At 44.5% G+C, this 22,956-nt stretch overlaps 1 protein-coding gene across 6 annotated transcripts in view; it reads left to right on the forward strand.

Annotated features, from left to right (window-relative positions):
• The window catches only part of ACTN1 (actinin alpha 1), a 92,443-nt gene extending 72,059 nt beyond the window's left edge, over window positions 1-20,384 (forward strand). For 2 of the 6 annotated variants that reach the window (XM_032984570.2, XM_032984571.2), the window contains exons 9-22: window positions 2,161-2,253; window positions 3,407-3,637; window positions 4,145-4,292; window positions 4,862-5,012; window positions 7,421-7,529; window positions 8,007-8,147; window positions 10,137-10,319; window positions 11,076-11,210; window positions 12,050-12,229; window positions 13,115-13,261; window positions 15,224-15,304; window positions 15,846-15,911; window positions 17,452-17,610; window positions 19,489-20,384. In XM_032984570.2, the coding sequence (XP_032840461.2) occupies window positions 2,161-2,253; window positions 3,407-3,637; window positions 4,145-4,292; window positions 4,862-5,012; window positions 7,421-7,529; window positions 8,007-8,147; window positions 10,137-10,319; window positions 11,076-11,210; window positions 12,050-12,229; window positions 13,115-13,261; window positions 15,224-15,304; window positions 15,846-15,911; window positions 17,452-17,610; window positions 19,489-19,647 (1,983 nt within the window). In that variant the 3' untranslated portion in view covers window positions 19,648-20,384. The remainder of the gene's footprint in view (window positions 1-2,160; window positions 2,254-3,406; window positions 3,638-4,144; window positions 4,293-4,861; window positions 5,013-7,420; window positions 7,530-8,006; window positions 8,148-10,136; window positions 10,320-11,075; window positions 11,211-12,049; window positions 12,230-13,114; window positions 13,262-15,223; window positions 15,305-15,845; window positions 15,912-17,451; window positions 17,611-19,488) is intronic. The other 4 variants (XM_042790993.1, XM_042790992.1, XM_042790990.1 and 1 more) reach the window with 2 other exon arrangements.
• Window positions 20,385-22,956: the final 2,572 nt, after the last annotated feature.

A 22,956-nucleotide genomic window follows, 5' to 3' on the forward strand; every position in this document is an offset into this window, starting at 1 on the left:
GGGAAGCAAGTTCTGATAGGAAAGAGAAAGCTCTACACTTCAGCCGTTAGGATAATACAAATAATGTTGTAATTGCTGACATTCAGAGGGCTTTTATGTTTGGACAGATGTTCAACATGCATGTATACACACACATACTGAAAAACTTGGGCAGCTGGAGGAAATCTATTGTCAGATGCATGTAAATATGCCTCTGCAAAATGGGGTCCCTCCTGCACAGCTGGCTGCCGCTGCAGTGAGCTCCTGGGGTGTAAAAAGAAGAAAGTTAAGAGTGTGCAGGGAGCTTCTCTCCTGAGATGACTGAGATAAACGTTTGGCATCACTAGTTCCTTGTAGTCACAAGGAACGTCATAGTAGGGCTCTGGCAATGTCTTTTTGACATACTATTTGGTCCCATGTCTATGAAGTTTTCTCTGGATATTAAAAACCACTCCATTAAAGTACAAACTTCAGTTAAAAACAGATCAAAGTACAACCTTTCTTAAATGTAACCATCATTTGCCCTTTTTTCAGAATTTTTTTTTCTAAGTGAAGTTGCTCTTTCTCTTGTACAGGTCCCTCTGATGTGTATTAAATTAGTTAATATCTGTTTATCTGCTAGCTGGCCCGCTTTAGTGAAGGGACAGACAACTTAATATATGTTTTTACAGCTTCTTACAAATGAATAAGATTGCTGGATCCCCTGGGACCTTAGCAATCCATGCATCACTCTATAGCCTATGACTTTATTGCTATTCTTCGCATCAGCTGCAAAAATTAAGAGGATTTTTCTCAAATAGCCTTGGAGATTGAACAGTTAATAAAAGGCCTTTTAAGAATAAGGAAAGGTTGAAACTTGCAAGCTATAAGCTCAGCAAAACTTCTTTTGGCATCAGTCCCACACATAGTTTTAAGGCAGGACACAGCATTCGCGACTGCTCTATTGTAGTGTTGGCATGTAACCTCCTCCTCATCTCCACTTAGCCTCTGTCAGGAGGACCCCACAGCGATCCTGTGGGTAGCCCGAGCACCTTCCCCAGGCACAGGATGACGGCTGTGCTGCGATAAGAGGGTGCTGAGCAGTCCCCTGACACCCATCACAGGGACACATCCTCCAAGGCCTTGTAGCACAGCACCTACCGTGATAATGATAAAGGGAGCTGATAGCCAGAGATACATGCTGTGCAAGGATCAGCCTGCTGTGTGTTCCCCATGCCAGACACATGCATGGCACTCCAGGGCAGACTGACTGCTCCTGAGTTCATAGCTGGGATTTTTCTGATCCTTACTTTGTTCCAGATTCATGTTTTAACATGTTCAGCTCCCTGCAGAGAACGAGGTTTTGATCCCACAGTGGGGAAAAAAAAAAAAAGAAAAAAGAAAAAAAAACCCCACAAAACTGAATAGTAACAACAGACTCTTTTTTAGTGAGGCTTGTTTTGGGACAGTAAGCAAAAAGATTACCCAGAAATGAAAAAAAAAAAAAAAATCCTTTTCTCAGCTGGATCATGAGACCCTGAATACATGGTAGGTGTCATGCGACAAGATGCTGGAGGAGGTGGCCCTGTAATGAGTGCCAGAAATACAGGGAAAGCTGGAAAACATCTCTGCTGGGCAGAATTTAAGGTTAAGAGGAATATCTAACACTTTATCTTCCAAAGAAAATTAGTAATTTTCCAAAGTCCAGTCTATGGATTAACTTTGCTTATGTAGTTCTTTCATGGGGTAAAACCACATAGAGAGCCTCATCAGCTTGCCAGCACTCAGTTACTGGTGTTGCAGCTCTGAATGCTGGTGAGGGGAGTGGAGGTGGTGGCAGAACCCCCCTGTCTTTGTAAAGAGGCAGGCAGTGTCCCTCTGGTAGCAAGCAAACAACAGAGCCCTCTCATAAGCGCAGCTTCAGAAAAGGCATAGAAATGTTGTCTCACAACACATAGGGTGGGATCAGTAGAGCTGAGAATCTCTGAAGTAATATATTCACCTAAGAAGGGAAAAATAAATTATTATAAAAGATCAAGCAGAAAGCAAAGAGGTCAGGACAGATGTTTCAAAGCGCAGACAGGTAGCTAAAGCCAAGGGTATGAAACTTTACCCACAGGTATGTGGCAGGAGGCTAAGCTGCAAGCTTTGGTTTATATTTTTTTTCACACTTTTCCCTTCCGTTTCTCCTCTCTTTGTCAGGCGGAGACAGCAGCAAATCGTATCTGCAAGGTGCTGGCAGTCAACCAAGAAAACGAACAGCTCATGGAAGACTATGAAAAACTGGCCAGTGATGTAGGTGTCCATGGTGCTGTTGGTTTCTGGGTGGTGGTATGTGGAAAGAAATTGCATTTAACGCTGATAATTAATCTTGGAGAATGCTACTGGCCCATGTTTCCCTGGAAAATTCTTTTTTTTTTTTCCCCTTCTACCTTGAGAAGAATTAAAAGATCAAACATATTAAAGGCAAGAGCAATCTGCTTTAAAATAGAAAGCTTCCGTAGAGGACCTCTGAGTTTCTCAGTTTATTAAGAGCAGCCACAGAATGTTAAAATTAAAGGAAGACTAAAGCTGGTTTAACTTGCATTCCTCAGGACTATGCAGCTTCATAACATCTTTCATACAAATTGTATGCTGATATACTGCAGAAGTCAAGCATTGGATCAGAGAGAATGGAAGTTAGAGATAATTAAGGAAAGAAATATGCATTTGTTGATAGTTGGAAAGAATCTGTGTAAGATACAAACTGGAGGCTGCTTTGGTTAGCTGAGAAGGCTGAAGGCTGACAGACTGAGAGCTGTGAACTACAGAAGTGGCCAAATGTGGACTGGAGTGTGTTTGTGGAAGATAAGTAGGGAGGGGAAGATGGAGAACAGAAGGGCAAACATAGCCCATGAGCCTGGTTTCAGCCTGGTATGAAAAGCACAGGTCAGTGTTCCACTCACACTATAGACGGGCCACTGCATTAGCGTTTTGCTGGCTCACCAAATAGGTTTGCTAAGGAGGGCTATTCAAAGAGCAACACTGACTTCAAGGAAGCGGGAAGAGTGTAACTGGAGGCAAGAACTTGATTTTTCCTGTCAGACCCTTCTGGGGATAATATGACTTACAGCATCCTTTAGTTATGCAACAGTCCAGCAAAACTCTAAGGCTTTAGTGTAATCTGAGGACATAGTTTGGTCCTGATTGTGCAAAAGTTACGCCTTAAGCATGTTGGATTGGCAGTGCTGCAACAATCAGTACTACTTAGTGTGATAGGGAATGGACTGCTCATTAAAAAATAAACCCCACTTCTAAAAAAGCTAGAAAGCTTTCTTTTAGAAGCCCTCCCGGTGTCAGAATCTTTCTGACAACAAACATAAAAAGTAAACGGTCCTTAATGAGATCATAGCAACATCTGTAGTTTTAACACAATTTTTAGCTCAAGGCTTGTCATTGCTCTTTCCAGCTGCTGGAGTGGATCCGTCGCACCATCCCCTGGCTGGAGAACCGGGCTCCAGAGAACACCATGCAAGCCATGCAGCAGAAACTGGAGGACTTTCGGGACTACCGCCGCCTGCACAAGCCCCCCAAGGTCCAAGAGAAGTGCCAACTTGAGATCAATTTCAACACCTTGCAGACCAAGCTGCGGCTCAGCAACAGGCCAGCCTTCATGCCATCAGAAGGGAAAATGGTCTCGGTGAGTGGGGGTAGATTGGTAGTATACCCCAATCGTGCCTAAAAAATGGGACTCCTTTTCCTGCCCGTGGGTGGGCAGAGCGTGCTCCACCTTCAGTGTGAGCTATTCTGTGGTAGGATCCCTGTAGAACATAGTTCAGTGAGGCCATAATAAGAGAGGGTCAAGTGGTCATTGCTTCCCTGTATCTAAACCGCTCCGAGGCTCACAAGTCTCATGCCTTTATGAGGAGATGTCTGGGTGCCTCACATTTTTTCTAATTGAAAAATGGTTGGGGTTTTGTTGAAGTTTCATGTGGGGAAGTGTGTGTATCCCGACACTGCTAGTCCTGCTTATCTTAAGTCTGTCACTTTGTCTTCCTGACCTGTCTGCTCGACCCTGTGAGATTAAAAGCCCACATCCTCTCCCTCCAACCAATTGGAGCCATGTAGCTCATGGAGACTAATGCTGATGTACATCTTGCCCCCCCAACTTATAACCTGCCTTTTCTTTGTATGCTTCTTTCTCTAGGATATAAACAATGCCTGGGGTGGCCTAGAGCAGGCTGAGAAGGGCTATGAGGAGTGGTTGTTGAATGAGATCCGGAGGCTAGAAAGGCTGGACCACCTGGCAGAGAAGTTCCGGCAGAAGGCATCCATTCATGAGTCCTGGACAGATGGTAATGCCAACCTACATGCTTCCTATGGCCTGACATAGTGCTGTCCATCATGTAGGGAGCAAGAGGTGGATCATGCATAGGTCCTTCCATAAGATTTTCATCTCAAGAACGTTAGGTTCTTTTCTTATTTTATTAGAAAATCATGCATGAAAATCAGCTTACTGTCTGTTCTGCTACATCATGAGGCCACATTGGCATTCCCTAACTGTTGCAAAGTGAAAACTTTGGATAGAAAAGATCTACAGAGCAGAGGAAAAGTTACTGTACAGTAAATGCTACAGTTGGCATTTACAGGACCAGCATAGCCCAGTTTGCACATACTGAGACGAGTCCAGTATAAACTGTGACAGCACTGGCTTGAGCTGCGCTCCGTGCCCTGCTCTGTTGTTAATGGCAAACTCACGCTCTGTGGTTTGAAAGTGAGGACTGTGCATCTCTAGGCCAGCACGGGTGAGGGCAAGACTCAGGCAGGGTGTTTGGGGTGGGGGGCTGCTTCCACAGCGGGGAGCTGCCTGCGGGGGGCACTGGGTCCTGCCCTTCATTCTCCTGTCCTCTGGCTCCCTCCCCAGGTAAGGAAGCAATGCTGCAGCAGAAGGATTACGAAACTGCTACCCTCTCGGAGATAAAGGCCCTGCTGAAGAAACACGAGGCCTTTGAGAGCGACCTGGCTGCGCACCAGGACCGCGTGGAACAGATTGCTGCTATTGCACAAGAGCTGAAGTACGGCACCCCGGCACACGTCCCATCCCTGGGGCCAGGGAGGCTTAATCAGCTTTGCCCTCTGCCCTCTGGAGAGCCATAAATCAATCCCCACACAAAAATGCTGGGAAGTCCCAGTGTTTCCAAACAGTATCTAGGATACTGCTCTCCAGTATCCGGATGCACCAGAAGAGCAGGCCAGAGAACGGATGAGTCGTGGGTGCTGATGAGGGGGCAGCAGAATTATATTCCCAAGTCAAGTTTCCATCCTCTTCCAGCTTGTTATGCTGCTGTGAACCCTTTTGTAAAGAGTCTGACCTGCCACTGGTGCCTGCTAGGTTTTAGAGTTGTAATGCCGTCATACTTTTCCAGGAACAGAAGGAAATGGCAGAGGATAGCAGACTCTCAGTTTGCTCTCTTTTATCAAAAAAATCATTATTCCGGCAGGAAAAAAAACCTGCTGATGCTTGAGCCCATTGTGGCCTCCGCTGGCACTCCAGGCCCTTTGCCCCATCAGCACTTGCTCCAGGACATCCCCACAGCAGTTCAGCTCCTTCCCTGCTTCCCCCACCTTGGAAACCTTCACCTCCACTCCTTTTCCTGGAGTGACGAGTGACACAGGTTACCAGGAGAAATGGGGTCTCCTCAGGGCAGGAGGTTGATTGCTGGGGATAGCAGGCAGGTAAAGAGCTGCCCTCTGCAGCACAGGGAGCGCGATTTTGAAACCCTGCATGTTTCTTGGCAAAAAACAGTCTGAACGACTTGGCTTTGACTTTGTTTCCTATTTTAAAAATATTTATATATCACACTGGCCTATCTCAAGTTAGTGTCTGGGCTAAGATCAGTAATCTTGGGCTGAAGGACTGTTTTTGTCTAAAAAAACAGGATTATTGGATCAAGATCATTATCTCCTTTAACAACACAGATTTACAGAATTGCTCCCTTGTCCACTGGAGAATTGACCTTGGAACACGAGGAGGGTTCGAGGCAATCCTCCATGTCAGTAAGATTAAAACCAAGGCTGGCTAGTCAGCAGGCATTAGTTGACCTGCCACTTGCAGAGCACGTGCTGTGTGCCAGCCAAAGCAGCTGCAGCACTGAGAGCAGCAGTGAAGGCGGGGCCCTCAGCTGGGGGGACAGGTAATTTCTTCCAACCCGTGGGCTCTGCCGTCCTTCCAAAAGCCATCTTCCATCTCAACAAAGAGGCCATGCCCTGAAAAACCATGGTGGAGCTCTTTTCTCCCCCAGAGATACACTGCCAGGGAGATGGAGAGGGTCTGGAAGAAGCTGCTGCAGCTGCCGGTGCCGGGCGTGTTCCGCTCCCCTGTCATCCAGCACGGGTGTGTTACAAGCCAGGCTTTCAGAAGCAGTTCTTTCATCTGCAGTGCTGGCTCTGCAGCAAAGTAGATCAAGGAACTGATATGGATTAAAAACCCAGCAAAGAAAAAGTTATTTTTAACCCAAATCAGTTTCCTGACTAGTTTACCGCAAGATTCCACCAACAGTCATGCCCACACACCTCAGGAGGGCGATACAATGGTGGGAAGAAACAAGGTGGGGGGAGGCAATAGGAAACTGTTTAAACCTGCATTACTGCTTAGAGAAATGCTCATCAGATGGCCCACAGCCACTCAGTAGCCCAGTGAGTTATTCTGTTTTCTCTTTTGGGGCTGACATGTCCCATTTTGGCTGGTCTCCCTCTGCCTGCAGGCTTTTCCCTCTTTGACCACGTGCAGAACCAAGAGCACAAAGCAATACAAACCACCAGCTTCAGCTTACCGCCGTGCTCTCCTTTCCCCACCCATACTCTTACCAGCCCATCTTCCATGAGTGCCAGCCTATAGACACCTCAGCAAAGTCCTGTCAGGCATATAGGAGAGAAACCTATGCTGTAATTCTGGGATTGTCCCAAATAAATGGATGGATTGTGTAATTTAGTTATTCCTTGTCACTCGCACTATGCAACTTTTTGAACGATCTTGAGCAGTTTCTTTGCATTCATGGTAAAGTCTTTGGTGCCCATTGTGGGGTACAGGGAGGTTACAGGTGGTTAGCCTGCATGATGTTCTTGAGCAGAGTACAGGGACATATTGCTCTGCTCGTAATCTGTTTATTCCCAGTCTCAGCAAAAGTCTGTACTCCCTTCCCCCAGTGCCAAGTTATTCCCATCAGGCGGCCAGCACCAGTGTTTGTTGAGGCCTTGGGTGGTGGTTGTTTTTCTTCCTGTCCTGTGCTGTTTGATGTACCATAACATACAATGTCTCCACAACTAGATACTGCTGTCTTCCTGGCTCGCTTTACTTGCAGAGACCATGAGCTCTTTGTCTGAACCTGTCCTCAAAGCTGATAAAGATTTCTAATGGGTTTCTCTTTCTTCTCCAAAAGGTCTTTAGTTGACTTCCTGCCCTTTTTTTCCCCACCCCTTATAGTGAGCTGGACTATTACGACTCTCCCAGTGTCAATGCCAGGTGCCAGAAGATCTGTGATCAGTGGGATAATCTGGGTGCCCTAACCCAGAAACGTAGAGAAGCCTTGGAGGTGAGACATGTTACAAGTTGGACCTTTGGGATTACGTGGGCAGGTCATTTGTGGGAAGCAAGCTGCAGTGGGCACAAGCAACCAATTTTAGCTCTTTTGTGCACTTCTAGAACGTCCTGGACTGTAAACAAGGGCTGCATCTCAGTATATTTAGCCTGCTTTTCCCCCTCCAGCCCAATTATGGTGCCATTCATTTGCTCAGGCTATTGATTGATCTCTACTTTTCTGTGTTTTGTAATTTCATTCTGCTTGAAAAGACTGTCCTTGTTTTATTTCAAAGGGCCTTGGATTTTTCCCTCAGAGGAAAAAATCGATCCTATGTGTAATCTGTTAACAGCAGACTGACTTTTACTGTAGTGCCATCCTGGGAGCACCAGAGAGGTCTGAAAGGAAGGGGCAGCTTGGAGAACCCACATATCTATGTGATTATTCTGCTCTAACCATCTTTCCTGATTTTCTTTTTTTGCACATGCCCAGAGGACAGAGAAGCTACTGGAAACAATTGACCAGTTGTACCTGGAATATGCCAAACGAGCTGCCCCTTTCAATAACTGGATGGAAGGGGCCATGGAGGACCTGCAGGACACGTTCATTGTTCACACCATTGAGGAGATCCAGGTACAGAGTAGTCATTTGCACCAGTCAGGCTGGGATAGACAGAAGTCTGAGGTCTCCTGGATTCCTAGTGGTGCCACATTTGTAGATCATGTTTTGGTGCTTCTGCTCTAGTGAGTGAGCCTTAGCAAGGGAAACAAAAAGGAAAATGTTTTTCCTTGATTTCCTCCAAAAACCTGGATCTGAATAGGTATGAAACACGCTCACACCATCCTAGCTGGACACAAAGAACTGAAAGTGGATTTTTCAGTGTAACTCAAGAGTCTTATTAATGAAAGCCTGAAAACTGAGAGACTCTTTTAGGGTCTTGTGGGCTTTTTTTAACCCACATGAGCAAAGCTTAGTGCTGCTCATGGGCTCTGCATGTCAGTTGTCCCACATAATGTCATGTCCAGGTCATTTGGTCTTATGCGATAGGATGTGCCGTGAAGGGAGTTGTTGAGCTGCCAGCTGGGTGTTGGTGCTGAGCACAAGAAAAATTAGAATTCTTCACTTTAGTGGTGGATTACCGTTTGAAGTGAAAGTCGTCTTGCCTCCTACAAGACAACAGAGACAGTATCTCAGTTTCCCCCCTTCTGCAAGGGTGTTACCAAAGCAACTTGAGGTATCAACAGGTAATTTTCAGGCCTCTGAAAGCAGGAATTACTCTTCCCTGAGTTGCAGTGGGGGGGACTTCTGTTTCTGCTGCTTGATGGGCTCATGAAAAGAATCCAAGTCAGCTCTTTGCAGGAATGGCTGAGAGCAACGTGGCCATCAGTGAGGCATGGAATGGGAGACCGACAGCGGACACTAGGCAGCCAGCAGGGTGAAGGGGTAGTGAGGTAGCCCAGGTTTCAGCCTGGTATCACCTCTGTCACTGAGCTGCTACTTGTTTCTTGCACCCTTCCCTCCTGAACAAAGGAGTTTGTTAAGTCTTCCGTAATGCAGAGCAAATCTGAACAGCATTTAAACACTTCCATTGTCTCTTTGTGACTGTTTGCAGTATCTTTCCCAGCCCCCCAGACTTGCATTACATCTCTATGGCCACTGCAGCAGCTGCAAAAATGAGTCACCATGTAAGGAAGTAATTTTACAAAAAGTAGCTACAGTGTGTGTGTTTTGTAAGAGTGGTCAATCATGCAGTTTACTTTCATTCCCTCTTCTGTCCACACTGTTCCCTCGATTATCCCTGAACATGCCTCTCTGTCCCCCATTTGTTTTGCTGTCTCTTTCCCTGCGTTTGCTTCCCTAGTCTTGATCTTCCAGGTTTCTAGGATGAAGTACCTTAAAGGCCTGTAGAAGCAGTGGGAGATGAGCCAGGACCAACTGGCTTGTCAGCTGTCCACAAACTACCAGCAAGTGTGCCCCCACCATTGGTCCTCGGAGCACAGTCTGGGCACCACAGCAAGACGGGGAACATAAAGGGCCTGTTGTGTTCAGGGTGAAGGAGCTGGGTTTCAGCAGCAGGAGCATATGTTGCCTGTGCGGGTTTGCTGTTGGCTGGAAGACCTTCACCTAGTTCCAAGTGGCTCTGATCAGACTGAATCTGACTTTTTATTTATCTGGAGCTATCTTAGGTGTAGAGCTAGTGCATAACCTGGTGGGAGAAGGAAAACGTGGCACATTTACACTAGTGAGACGTGACTGCTTTATAGTAATGCTAGTAGTCAGATCTTCTTCCCAAAGGGTCTGACAGGCAGTCACAGAGCACTGTTGGAGAAATAGTACCCCCTGAATTATGAATCGGAATTATTCCACCATTTTTTGGGATGTGATCTCTGTCACTGGTCAACATGGGACAGGCACAGGGAAAATGAGACTTCACATCACTTAACTGCTTTAAACAGCCTGTTTAATGATGCTGAGAGAACCTGAAAAGCATGAGACTAGCCTGCTTTACATCCTGGGAACATGTAAGCTTTTGCAGCCACTGCTGCAGGGATACATTTGCTGAAGAGGCTGTTTAGTAACTAATGCTCTTACCCTCCCTTTGCTGCTGCCTCCCTTCTGCAGGGGTTGACCACAGCCCACGAACAGTTCAAAGCCACTTTGCCAGATGCCGACAAGGAGCGACAGGCCATCCTGGGAATCCATAATGAAGTCTCAAAGATTGTCCAGACGTACCATGTCAACATGGCAGGAACGAACCCTTACACTACGATCACCCCACACGAGATCAATGGCAAATGGGAACATGTGAGTTCTGTCCAGCCTTGCAAGTTAGTGTGGGAGGATGCTGCTGCTCGATCACTGGTGCCTCAGGAAATGGATTGTTTACTCTTCAGTTACCCTCCCATGTTTACTTCTGAGCTTTTTTTTTTTTTCCCTTGTCATTTGTTTTTGGAACAATTGCCACTTGCTCAGAAAGTGGAAGAGATCTTCAGGGGAAGAGAACCTCTTAAATGCCTGAGGGGTTTCAGATCTGTTTTACTTGCTGTTTTTATAATGAAAGATGCTAAATTAAAAGCTTTGAGGTTTTTAGTCCTCAGCTGACCTCATAAGCAAGTAAGTATGGCACGTGAGTCAGTATCCTTTTTCACCATTCAACCCTTTCAGCTGTTTTGTTTCTGCAACCAAGCAGCCTTCCCCTGCTGTAATCCTAAAAGAGCAGCTACTGTCCATGCCAGCTGTGCTGATGGTTCTTACTACCAAACAAGATCACCAAAGTGAGATCTGAACAGGGTCCTGCAATTCAGTTAACATGAGCCACCAAAAACCCAAGTAGTGAATGGAAGAAGCTTCTGGTCTTTCATGGCCTGGGATGAGTTTGCAGCGTGCACCCTACAGCAGATAAGATTCACATGCCATGAGCCTTCCCACTGTGTCCTAAACCGTATGACTGCTTGTTGTCAGTGCAAACACCCACTCCTCCCTTCCTTGCAGCAATTTCTACATTTACTATACATGTGCCTTTGTATTATAAACTGCATGCTTTGTTACTCTTTGCTGTAGGTGCGGCAGCTGGTTCCCAGAAGGGACCAAGCCCTGATGGAAGAACACGCTCGCCAGCAGCAAAATGAACGACTTCGTAAACAGTTTGGTGCACAGGCCAATGTCATTGGACCCTGGATTCAGACCAAAATGGAGGTAGTGCTTTGCTCATTTTGAAACAGCCTCTTTTCCTCTGTGATCTTCACTGATATTCTTATCCTTGGTCTTTCTTGACCTCTGTCATGGTCATTCTTCCTTCAGGTTTACAGTAAGAGAAACTTTCATAGAAAATACAGAGAATCCCAAGATTAATATCAGTTGCTTAAGTGCTTGTACTTTTCTTTCCCATACTCTTTAGTACAGAGATGAAAAACATGACTTAAAGTGGGGAACACTGATACTTTAATAGAGTTGTTAAAAAGTTGTTAAAGAGACCCTACATCAGAAGCAAATTTTGTGCAACTGCTTTCACAGCAATGGTCTTGATACACATGACAAAATAAATACAATTAGCATATCAAACATCAGCAGAAGAGACATTTTTAAGGGAGATATCTCTTTAGATAAGATTTGAGTTAAAGGAATTGGAGTTAATGAAATGGAAAAATATGAAGCTATTACTGATGGCAGGAGCTGTAAAGAAGAGAGCAATTACAGAAATATGTCTGTATGAAGGGACTAAGTGACAGATAGTACATCAGAAAAAGATCTGGCTTGGTACATTACTATCTTATGGACTGCAGTTTCCTTATATTTTTTTTGTATCCTTGCATTAGACACATCTCATGTGACTCACCTCACTTGGAAAATGTTCAGGGCTCTGCTAAAATTTTTGCTGACGCTGTCTCGGCTCATTTAAATTAAATGCTCCATGAGATTTTTTTTTATTTTCAAATCTTCATCCTGTGTGAGCATGAAATAGCTGCAATAAATGTGAAGCATGCTGAGGCTTGTCCTTCCAATGGGGCCTAACTCCTTTGGCTTTGTTAATGCAGGAGATTGGCCGTATTTCAATAGAGATGCACGGGACCCTGGAGGACCAGCTCAACCACTTGCGGCAGTACGAGAAAAGCATTGTGAATTACAAACCAAAGATTGACCAGTTGGAAGGAGACCACCAGCAGATCCAGGAAGCACTTATATTTGACAACAAGCACACCAACTACACCATGGAGGTAAAAGTTTGGGCAGCAGATCAGCCAGCCTCATCTGCTGTGGCCAGTTAGTATCAGCCATATCTAGCTCTGGCAGCGTGTTGTGATTCTCAGGAAAATGGAGAGCTTGACAATGTGGCCAAGCAGGCAACAACATGTTGCCGAAATATTGTTTTTTGCCTTGCTGTACTTCATGCCAACCCATTCCAATGTACTTCCAAATATAGACAATAGAAATAACCTGAATGAGATCAACAGTACGGCTTGAAAAATTGGCTGGTCTTGTTTCTCCTGCCACCTGATTGTGGCAGCGTATTAGCTGGGCTTAGAAAGACCAGGGGAGTGCTGGTGATTTTGAGCTGCCACAGCCTGGCAGACGAAAAAAGTCCAACAAAAGCTTTTTAGAATCAGAGTCTGGCTTTCTGTTGACAGTGTGAGGTTTCTTGGAAGCAATTTGAGTTCAACATGAGTCCAGCAGAACACAGACAGGCTTTGAAACTTGTCTTTTGGTTTCTGGCCAGCTCTCCATTAAGCAACAGCAGAGGCAGTGGAGCACCAGTGCCTTCCAAGGAGTGTGGTTTATTTATTTTCTTGGTAAGAAGAGTTTTCTGCCCAACTAAGTCCTACAAGCACTGGGTTTGATTCTCATTTGTGCTCAAGGTCCCCAGTATGTTACTCTGACAAGGCAAAGGAACTTTGTAATAGGACCAAGACTTTCTTAAGATTAGGAGTTGGCTGATTGGCCCACACTGCAGATGAGAAGGAAGCTTTTCTGAGCAAATGGACTTCTCCTGCCTTGTCCAGCAGGATCATTTAATTTGCAACAAGTGGCACATTCAGTCCACTGGTCTCAGAGGCAGAAGAGCTACTTTTTAATTTAAAAATTGTCCTGTCCTCTTTTTCCAGCATATCCGAGTGGGCTGGGAGCAGTTACTAACAACAATTGCTAGAACCATCAATGAAGTGGAAAACCAGATTCTGACCCGTGATGCCAAAGGAATCAGCCAGGAACAGATGAACGAGTTCCGGGCTTCTTTCAACCATTTTGACAGGGTAAGTCAGTGCTGACTGCAGCTTGGTAAGATACAAGCTTCCACGTAGACTGCGGAGTGCAATAAAAAACAGTCACTGTGATAAAACTAGGTCAATAGAAGATATTTTGTTCTTAAAAACGCCACTCCTGTGGAGCGCAGTCATTCCTGTGAAGACTGCTAAGTGATCGTTAGACTGGGAGAAGTATATCTTCACAGGAAACTGCTAAGTTTCCTGATAAAGCTGAAGTATGGAAAAGTTTGAAGCCTTATTTAGGAAATTAGACTTCTACCCCATCTAATCCAGAGAGGGGAGAGGAGATTATTAGCTTGATCTATAAAATTCTTTGAAGCAGCTGTCCTCCACACTGACATACCATCACATAAACCTGTATTGAAGGAACCAATATTGCTCTTGTACGGAGCAAACAGGAGGATCTACACACACCACAGCATTGCGTGACGTAGATAAACCCTGATGTAAAGCCTGCCTTGCCTAGCTGTAGAAATACGTGCCAAGGCACTAACGGGTGCAATAAGAAAGGAATTCCTTAAAGGAAATTCTCCTCCCCTCAATTTGCCAGCCTGTCTGCAGCTCTTCCTTCTACAACCTGAATCACAAAGATGTCATGCAGGGAAGCAGAGACAGCAACCCAAGCCTGAAACTGGCTCCATTATCAGCTCCTTCAATGCTGTCTGGAAATCCATGAGCAGCCGGCAGAGATACAAAGTCAGTGATACAAATATTGAGGTTGCTCTCCACCCCTTGCTGCACCAGCCGGACTGTTTGGAAGGTCTGCAGAGAACAGGGCTGCAGCCTGCCCTCAGAGATCAGCAACACTTTCAGATTGCTGAACCCTGGTTATTTCAGCCCTTCTCTAGTTACCCAAGAATAACAAAAACCATGGCTACTTTTCTTAGCAGAAGGACCCATAAAGCATTGTAGATTCTGTATTTTGACCTTCATATCATTTGCCCCTTCATCCACAACAACATGAATGATAATGCAGAGAGAATGTGGGTTTCCTGTCATCAGCTGTGCCAACGCTGACTTTAAAAGCTGATTTTTTGAGGAAAGTCACTTGGAATTGGCCCCGCCATCCTGTCTGTAGATTCCTTGATCTGGCCAGAGATGGTGGCGGCAGGCAGGGGCTTTTCCGTGTTTGAGGGCTGTCTTGAACTAAAATTCTGCAGGGTGGATGGGGATTCTCAGATCCTTTGGTGGCTCGTGTATAGTTTGATGGGTACGTCCAACCACTGGGGGAGCGGGGAATGAGCAGCTGCCAAGCCGCGTTGTGCTGCGCTGTACAGCAGTGCTATTTGCAGAGCTGAGCACTTGAAATAGCTTTGCCAGTCAAAGCTCCACCTCACCTGCGGGTTTCGTAAATACAGCCATAACACTGCTCCCCTGAGCTTCAGCTGGTTTTCCTTGTCTGTTCCTGGGATGCCCTGACAGCTAAGCTTCCTTGGGTGTGTTGCCAAACATAGCTGCCCTCACCTACTCCTTTAGTGGGACTTTTGACTAGAAGATTAAGGCAATGCTTCCCACTGCCTCTGCCTGCTTACCTGCACTCCGGGTTACTAGTGAAACACAGGGCTTCTGACACTGTGGATAACAAGCAGTAACGCAAGTTAATTCACTTGGGAGATGGAGATCTTGAGGCTTCTGAGCATCGACTGGTTTTGTCATTCAGATGCTCTCAAGATGTGACAAGCTCTCTGAGAAGGAACTGTTCCAAGAGCATTTTTAGCACATCCTGAAATGTCATTGTGATATCTAATGTTGTGCACTTTTTATTTTTCTTCCCTGTCTTTCTATCTGCATGTCATTCTTCCTCTCCCTCTCTCCTCACCCACTGCATGGTGCACCTGTTTGTTGTCCTTCCACCTCCCTTTGATCTCCTCTGTGTCTCCCTTCCTTCTGCCCCACACCGTCACCCCACTGGCACTGCATGTCCTGCTGCCTGGCACACCGCATAACCAGGACCACTCCGGCACACTTGGCCCTGAGGAATTCAAAGCCTGTCTCATCAGCTTGGGTTACGATATTGGAAACGATGCACAGGTACTGAATGCTAGTGGTGAACACAGCCAGATGTTAAACTGTGAAAAAATAACAGTTTTTTCCTCTCTTTTCTTGTTTGTCTTAATCCATCTGTCATTGCTGTTCTTGTGTTTGACTATATATACATCACTTTTCTATACTTCCTCTCTAAATGTACTTTGGTATCTATTCCTTCTTAATTCCCAAATTGTTTTTCTTGGGAGAATTCCTTTTATGTCTTCAAACTATTCCATTTACTTCTTTGTCACTTAACACTCCTTTTCTTGTTCCTCCCTCAACCCATCTTGCTGATTATCTTCGTTCATTCTTTTCATCATCAATATGTTCTTGTATGTAAACTATGTCCAAAACCACCTTTGCTTCTTCATGGTTCTACAAACTACCTTTCCTCTATTGTTTTTCATTGTCCTGTAAATCCTTCTTTTCATCTCCTCCCCCCCTGAAACTCATTCCTTGTAATGTTTCATGTGGGTTCATTTCTTCCTGGACTGGTCTCCATTTTCTCTCTTGGCTTTTTCCACCTTTGCATCATTCCCTGTAGAAGAAGACTGGTATGATGGATTGTGAAGATTTCCGGGCCTGCCTTATCTCCATGGGTTACAATATGGTAATGTAGAGCCCTCTGTCACTCCTGTTCAAAGTGGTTCTTGTAGGCACCTTCAAAATTAAAGGCAGAATGTGTAGTGAATCAAGGTAAATACAGCCTTATTTTCCAGAATTATCAGCAATGGGTGTTAACTCTAGTATTGGGTGTACATGTAAAATTCTTGTCTCACAGCAGTAGCTGAAGGTAAAAAAATGGGAATCATTGTCTAAAATTCCTGTGTATTTCAAATAAGAATTACATTTATCAAACTGTGTAGCTACAAGTGGAAGAAACAGTGTGTGAAACTCTGCACAGCACACACAACCTCCCCAGCCCTAAGTATCAGTTGGACTCATCTGGAAGTATACACAATCTGATTTCTGAATACACTCAAATGCTGCTCCTCTCATTCCTACCATTTATTTCACATCTCTCTTCCTGTACCTGTAAGTAAGTTCAAGTGCCAGTCCTCTTCCCCGTAGCTTTTCCCTCACCAGAGTACCTGCATATTCAGAACAGTAACATGGGGTACCTTGAGAGGCACGATCACTAATAGGATGAGCTTCACCAAAGACTGATACTCATCAGAGGGCAGGAGAAGAGCGTAGTGCAAAAATATTCAGCTGTACTCTCAGTATCTTTGCTCCTGATGTCAGGCAAAGCAGTGTTTATTCATCAGCGCAGTATAAATACAGCCTCTTTACTGGAGCCTGCCAAGCCGCAATAACATTTGATTAGATACATTAATTACTCTTGAAGGTATAGTGTTCTAGATGTGTTAGAAGACCCTGTTCCCAGAAGAAAACTCAACTCTGTTCTCCCCTCCTCCTTACCTGGGGAGGAAGGATTCCCACAGATGAAAATGGATGATCTTATGTTTATGTGAAAAAAAAAAAAAAAACAAAAACAAAAAACAAGCCAAAAAAACCCCAAAACCACAGAAAACTACACTACAAGGTTTTGGCTTCTATAGCAAACTTCTCTGCAGGATCTTCCCTGTAAAGGCTAATTCCCTGAGCCGCTCCAGATATGCAAGTCCTTCTTTCCAAAGCCTGCCTAGTTAAGATACTATTAAAGACCCCAGAAATGTTTCTTCTGGTGGTTTCTGTTCAGGCAGCTGAAGAGAACTCTAAAAGTTCTCTTCTAGTAAATGAAAGTAAAAGGATTTGAGGAATGCAAATGTCCAAATATTACTAGAGACATCTAGCACAACTTGTATTATGGAGAAATTTGCATCTTCCCCTGAAGCTTGTGTGATACTGTTTCCTGATAGGAGCATTGTCCTAGAGCTAGATGGAGCTGGGTGCTATCCTAGGGCACAGCTACGAATATTTTATTCCAAAGGACAAATGAGTGGGAAGCATTTGTACACACCAATAAGCTAAAAAAGAATATCCTGATCAAAAAAAAAAAAAAAAAAAAACAAAACAAAAAAAAACAGAAGTGGTTTCTATTTGGCTTTGCTTTTCTAGCTGTGAGATGTGCTGCTGAACAGTTTCTCTCTGCTTTCACGGCACTGCAGCCCGAATGTCCAGGCTTACATGACTGTCTTGTTCTCCAGGGAGAGGCAGAGTTTGCCCGCATCATGAGCATCGTCGACCCTAACCGCTTGGGTGTAGTGACGTTCCAGGCCTTCATCGACTTCATGTCCCGGGAAACAGCAGATACAGATACTGCTGACCAGGTTATGGCTTCCTTCAAGATCCTGGCTGGAGATAAGGTCAGGCTCCACACCCTCCTTCCCTGCATCTGCCTTGCTCCTGCTTTCCTTTTTCTCTCTCGTCTCCAAGAGAAGGGGTCGAGGGCAGCACTCTCTAGAGCGGAGGGTATTTTCACGGGAACATTGTGCCGTGCTGGAGGAGTGCAAGGCTGAAGTGTGGGTTAATAAGCAGCCTGCCATGGCACTTGAAAGTCCTGCTCAGCTGTCAGTCAGAACTTTGCTGCCCACTCTTGCTTCAAAAATTTAATTAAGAGCTTGGTTGTGATTTGTTATTTTAAAATGTATGAACAAATTCAACAGATGGTTCTTGATTAGTCTTGAAAAACTATTAATTACTGACAGCTGCAAACTCGAGGTGACTTTTCTCAGATATACATGTGTCACTATCTGTTGTTGCACAATCAATAGTAGATTTTCATTGAGGATACACTGTATCTGCAAGAGAAGCATTTTTAAATCAGAGAAATTGGTTGAAAGTAGGAAACCTCACAGGATGATACTAAAAGTATTAATTTACTAAATTTGCATCATCTTCAGTGTAACCAGCTGAATAAAAAAATAAGTAATCTTATTTTTCTTATATAACAATCCCCACTAATCTTTTATGTAATGAACAAATAATATGTATGGGTAATATGAATGTATCTCTGTGTTTTCTAATGATTTTATTCATCTCACTTGAAATGTCAGATACCATTTCTCAGGTTGTAATGAGGTACCCCTAAATCCAGTACTGGTTTCCGTGTTTCACCAGTAATCTTTTCATGATCTGTAATGTAGAAGCCCGTGATACCTGTCCTTTAGGCATCTACCTGAAGGAAGCCAGTCCTATTGTCTTTCAAGGCCTGAAAATTCCATGTTATTCAGATAAGCTAATCACTGAATAAATAGGTACTTTTGGGTACAGTATTACTTATTAACTCATTTACTGTGTACAGTATGTTAAATATATTTGTCAGTGTTTAATATGGTCTAGTGACTATAATATGAATCAGACAGTGTTTCATTATGAACAAAAATACCTCTTACTCACTCCAATCATTAAACTAAAAGGCGAGGGGGGCTGGAGCGGGGGGGAAAGAAGAATAAAAAGTCACAGGAGAGAGAGAGAGAGAGAGATGGTGTGAAACCTGAAACATTGTTCAGACAGACTGCAAGTGCCCATGAGTCAGTCAGCTAAAGACAACATAGTGGTTAGCAAACAGGCAGCTACTGTTACCTACGGCATGGAGAGAAGCCAAGCTACCTCAGCTCCGCTCAGTGAGTCTCCAGAAGCCGAATTTACATAAGACGTTTTGCTTGCTTATTAAAAACGTGTGCTGTGAAAGGCAAGGACTGTTGGGGGAACTGTGGAAGCGATACAGTGTGTGTGCTTGCCTGCTGCCTGCAGCAGTGCCACCAGCCAGAGCGAGTGGGGATGGCTCCTTCCTTGCTCTGAGGAGAGGGAACGGGCAATTCCCAAGCAGCACAAGCAGTTGTTGCCTCCTGCCAGCGAGGGACAGGATCCAAACGAAATTTCTGCTTCCTCCCATTCGCTTTCACCAAGGCCTCCCCCGTCAACGGGAAGGCGCAGTCCTACACTAACAACTTACCTTATTTACCTCCAGATTTTTTTTTCAGGTGTGCCGGCATCGCTCCTGCAAAAACAATCTTTGTCTCCATTGTAAAAACCATTTTCTTGTCCGAACGGTAGGGAGTGACTGAATTTCCTCCCAGGGTGTACGCGCAGAGAGCTGCCTGTGTGGGTGTACGGTACTAGGCAGGCTGTTGGGGTCCTGCCCCTGACTGCTGCCCTGGGGGGCCAGGGGCTGGTTGTCCCTCTGAGGAGGGTCCGTTTTCTGAAAGTAACGATCGCCTTCTCGTTTGTCCCCACTGCAGAACTACATCACTGTGGATGAATTACGGCGGGAACTGCCTCCTGATCAGGCCGAGTACTGCATTGCTAGAATGGCACCCTACAACGGCCGTGATGCTGTACCCGGTGCCCTGGACTACATGTCCTTCTCCACGGCACTCTACGGCGAAAGTGACCTTTAACTTTTTTCTGTCCCACCACACGCTCCCTCCCCTCTCCCCCGTCCGACACACCCTTCTTTCTCTTTGCAAAGCAGCCTCTGCTCCGCTCTTTTTTGTGTTTCCCTGTTTTGCTTCAGATAACAAATTCCATTTGTAAGTGAGGGGGAGGACATTGACATGGCACCACCTACCTTGCCCTTGAAATGACAGTTTACAAAATTATTTTGTGCAAAAAAGTTAAGTTTTAAAAAGAACAGACATATTTTATTATAGAAAAAGGTATTTTTCTCCACCAGATTGAAACTTAAACAGAAAATGCTAAAATATTGCACCAAATATTTTTTGTTGTGACATAGAAAGTCGAGCACAATGTTACATTCCATCCTTTCCAAAAAGAACCAAACAACAACAAAACGCCACTTGTTCTGTTAACTTTTACATTTGCGTATGTCTCTTTTATCACGTTTATCTTGGGAGGGGGGAAGGCACACAAGTGCATGTGTTTGCTGGTTCACTCATTTCATGAAAATATTTTATGATAAACTTTTGAAATTGCTGTGTTTTCTAGGGAAAAAAATAATGTACACAGCTCATGTTTTCATATTTAATTAAAAAAATACAATATGCCTCCTATGTTTATCAGTGCACAACTTTTTTTGTTGCTGAGAGTTGTCTGGTTTCAGAACATGAAGCTTGAGAGTTGATAACTTTGATATTGCTTGTCACAAACCATATTAAAAATTTCTTGTGATAACAAATCTAGACTTTATTCATTTGTATAGTAAATTGTTTAATCCTATTTAGTTGAAACCACAAACACGATGAAGAGAATACAGAATGAATGTTTTTAAATCGAAATTACAATGCTTTAAAGGTAAACTTCCTTTCCCCCTTTTTCATTCTTGCTGAATAATGTTGGAACTTTCGCAGATTTCTTACTACTTTATATTAATGTGTTATATAATTTTTAACCGTCCCTGATACGCCCACATCTCTAGGAACAACATTCTTGTTATTCCTTAAACACCAGCACAGACTGTGTTTCCTTAAAAGCCACACACAAACTGTGAAAACAACCAACCACTGTATCTTGAACCATCTATGAAAAATTCCTCCACTGTTCCATGTTCATCATCGAATATCTCACTGCTCTTGATACCACATCTTTCTGTCATTATAAATGCTTCCAGAGCCCTCAAGATCACCTTTGTAGTGGACATTCAAAAGAAAACAGCCTTCAGAACAACTCCTTTGGGACCTTTAATGAGTCATAAAGTATACACACACACACACACACCTGAAAACCAGCAATGGGAAGCAGCTAATCCCTTCCCAGCCATCTCATTACAGGTGCATTTCCTGCTCTCCCACAACTTTTTTAGGAAAAATGGAGTTAGGAACAAAAAAAAACTGCATTACTGCTTCATTACTTGTTTCAAGTGATTGTTTTTTAGGTACAACCACATACTGCTGTCTCTAGTCCCAAAGGCAGGTTTTATTTTGAAGTAACAACTGCAGGAGCAGAGATTTCACGCACAGATTCACAGGGAGCTCCTGCAGCTCTCGGTAGCGGTGCCCTCGGTTCTCCAGGGCAGAGCCAAGTCCTGAGGAAGCCATTGTACATGGTGGGTTGGGATCCAACACAGCTTTCTGGTTTATTCCTCACCTTGAGTAGGACACAGTAAAAGTCACAGCAGCATGTTGTGATGTATCCCAACCTGACAGTATCTGCATGCTGTATTTGGGAGGGGGGATGCTAATGTGTTACCAAACTTCTTCCGGGAGACACCAAGATCTGCAATCTCCTGTGGGCTGGGGAACTTGTTCACAGAGGGTATGCAAGTGAGAATCATTTAGCTTCATACATAGAGAAGACCAGATGGTACTCACCATAGTTTGTTTTCACCGGTTGAAGCTGAGACAGTTGATGTAATTTACCTATAATTGCACTGTTAATGAGCGCTGGAGTTGCACCGAAGCTGAGTTTCCTGTGGTGTAACCCATGATACTGAGAGGCCTGGAGGGGTCAATATGAATCGGCAGTTAAGTAGCACTTGCAGCCACATCAGTATTTAATCCACTTGCAAGCTCCTCAATAGGCTCATTTTCAGCTACGTCACTGCTATATTGCTTCAAATGGGACTGTCCTCTTCAAAGGCATGGGGTGCTGATTCCACTGCCGTGTTTTAATGTACATAGCAGAGGTTATCTGTTTGCAAAGTAAAACAGCAGAGAGGGTGACTATAGGCATGAGCATATAATTTATATCAAAGTTTGCCTCAGAGTGGCCATTGCCCTTGCTTCGATAACCCTCTTCCCTCTTCCACAATCGCTGCCCTGTCCTTGGTTTGCTGCACCTAGGAAAAGACATCTGCACTGTCAAACAAGTTGTTCTCTGTGGGTTGTACCCACTTCCAGAAGATGTAATGATAGACTTTTTTTATGTTTTGTTTTTTTTTTTAATAATTTAAGCAATATCAGGGGGGTGGGGGAAATATCCATTGGGGTATCGAATGACCACTGTCTGGAGAAAAGACCCACGTTATTTTAAAATAGGGCTGGAAAAAGGGCATATAGGTGCACCCCCCCATTCCCACCCCACCCGGGGAGGAGCGCTAGGATGCTGCAACACATTCACCTTCCTCACGTGCAGCATGAAATGTATCTTGCACTCGTGTGGCCTAACAGTCTCTGGCAGTGAGTATGTTGAAATTTGAAAACAGCTTTTTGTACTCGGCTCACGGTTTTGCAGCTAACATGCCATTCTTTAGCCAAGTCCTGACATCAGCCTTGATGAAATTCGTCTCTGGAAGCAGCTGCTTGCAGCTCAGTGCCTGTCCCTTCCCCTGCCAAGAACAGAAGCAGTGGGTAAACCGCTTCAAGCTCATACCTCCCATTCAGGGGTAGACTGTTTTTGTCAGTCTGCCATACTCACTATTTTCCAGCACAGAAATTTAAATAATGCTTTCTCAATAAATTAACCATTCTCCTTTCATGGCTGCTGCTCTGTTTGGCTGCTGAGATCCTGGTACCTGCCCTGGCACGACTGTCTGACAGTACAGGGGCAAAAAACACATCAGTGCTCAGACAACATGGCTTTGTCTTGTTTGCCAGTATGTCAAACACATTTCCAAAAGCCTCTCAAATCTATCTTGTGACTGTTGCATGTCTTCCGTGCTGCCAGCATCTGGTTTTGGAGTGGAGGAGCAGAGCCAGGAGTCTCAGAAAACAATGAAAGGAAACTGGTCTGCAACCTTGAATGAACTTCTTTTCAAAGAAGTATTCATACATCCACGGAGGATCCATCCAGCTGAATCAGACTGACTGGTT

This window comes from Tyto alba, unplaced genomic scaffold, assembly GCF_018691265.1.
Source record: "Tyto alba isolate M040663 unplaced genomic scaffold, T.alba_DEE_v4.0 Super-Scaffold_18, whole genome shotgun sequence".
Classification (NCBI taxonomy): Eukaryota; Metazoa; Chordata; class Aves; order Strigiformes; family Tytonidae; genus Tyto; species Tyto alba.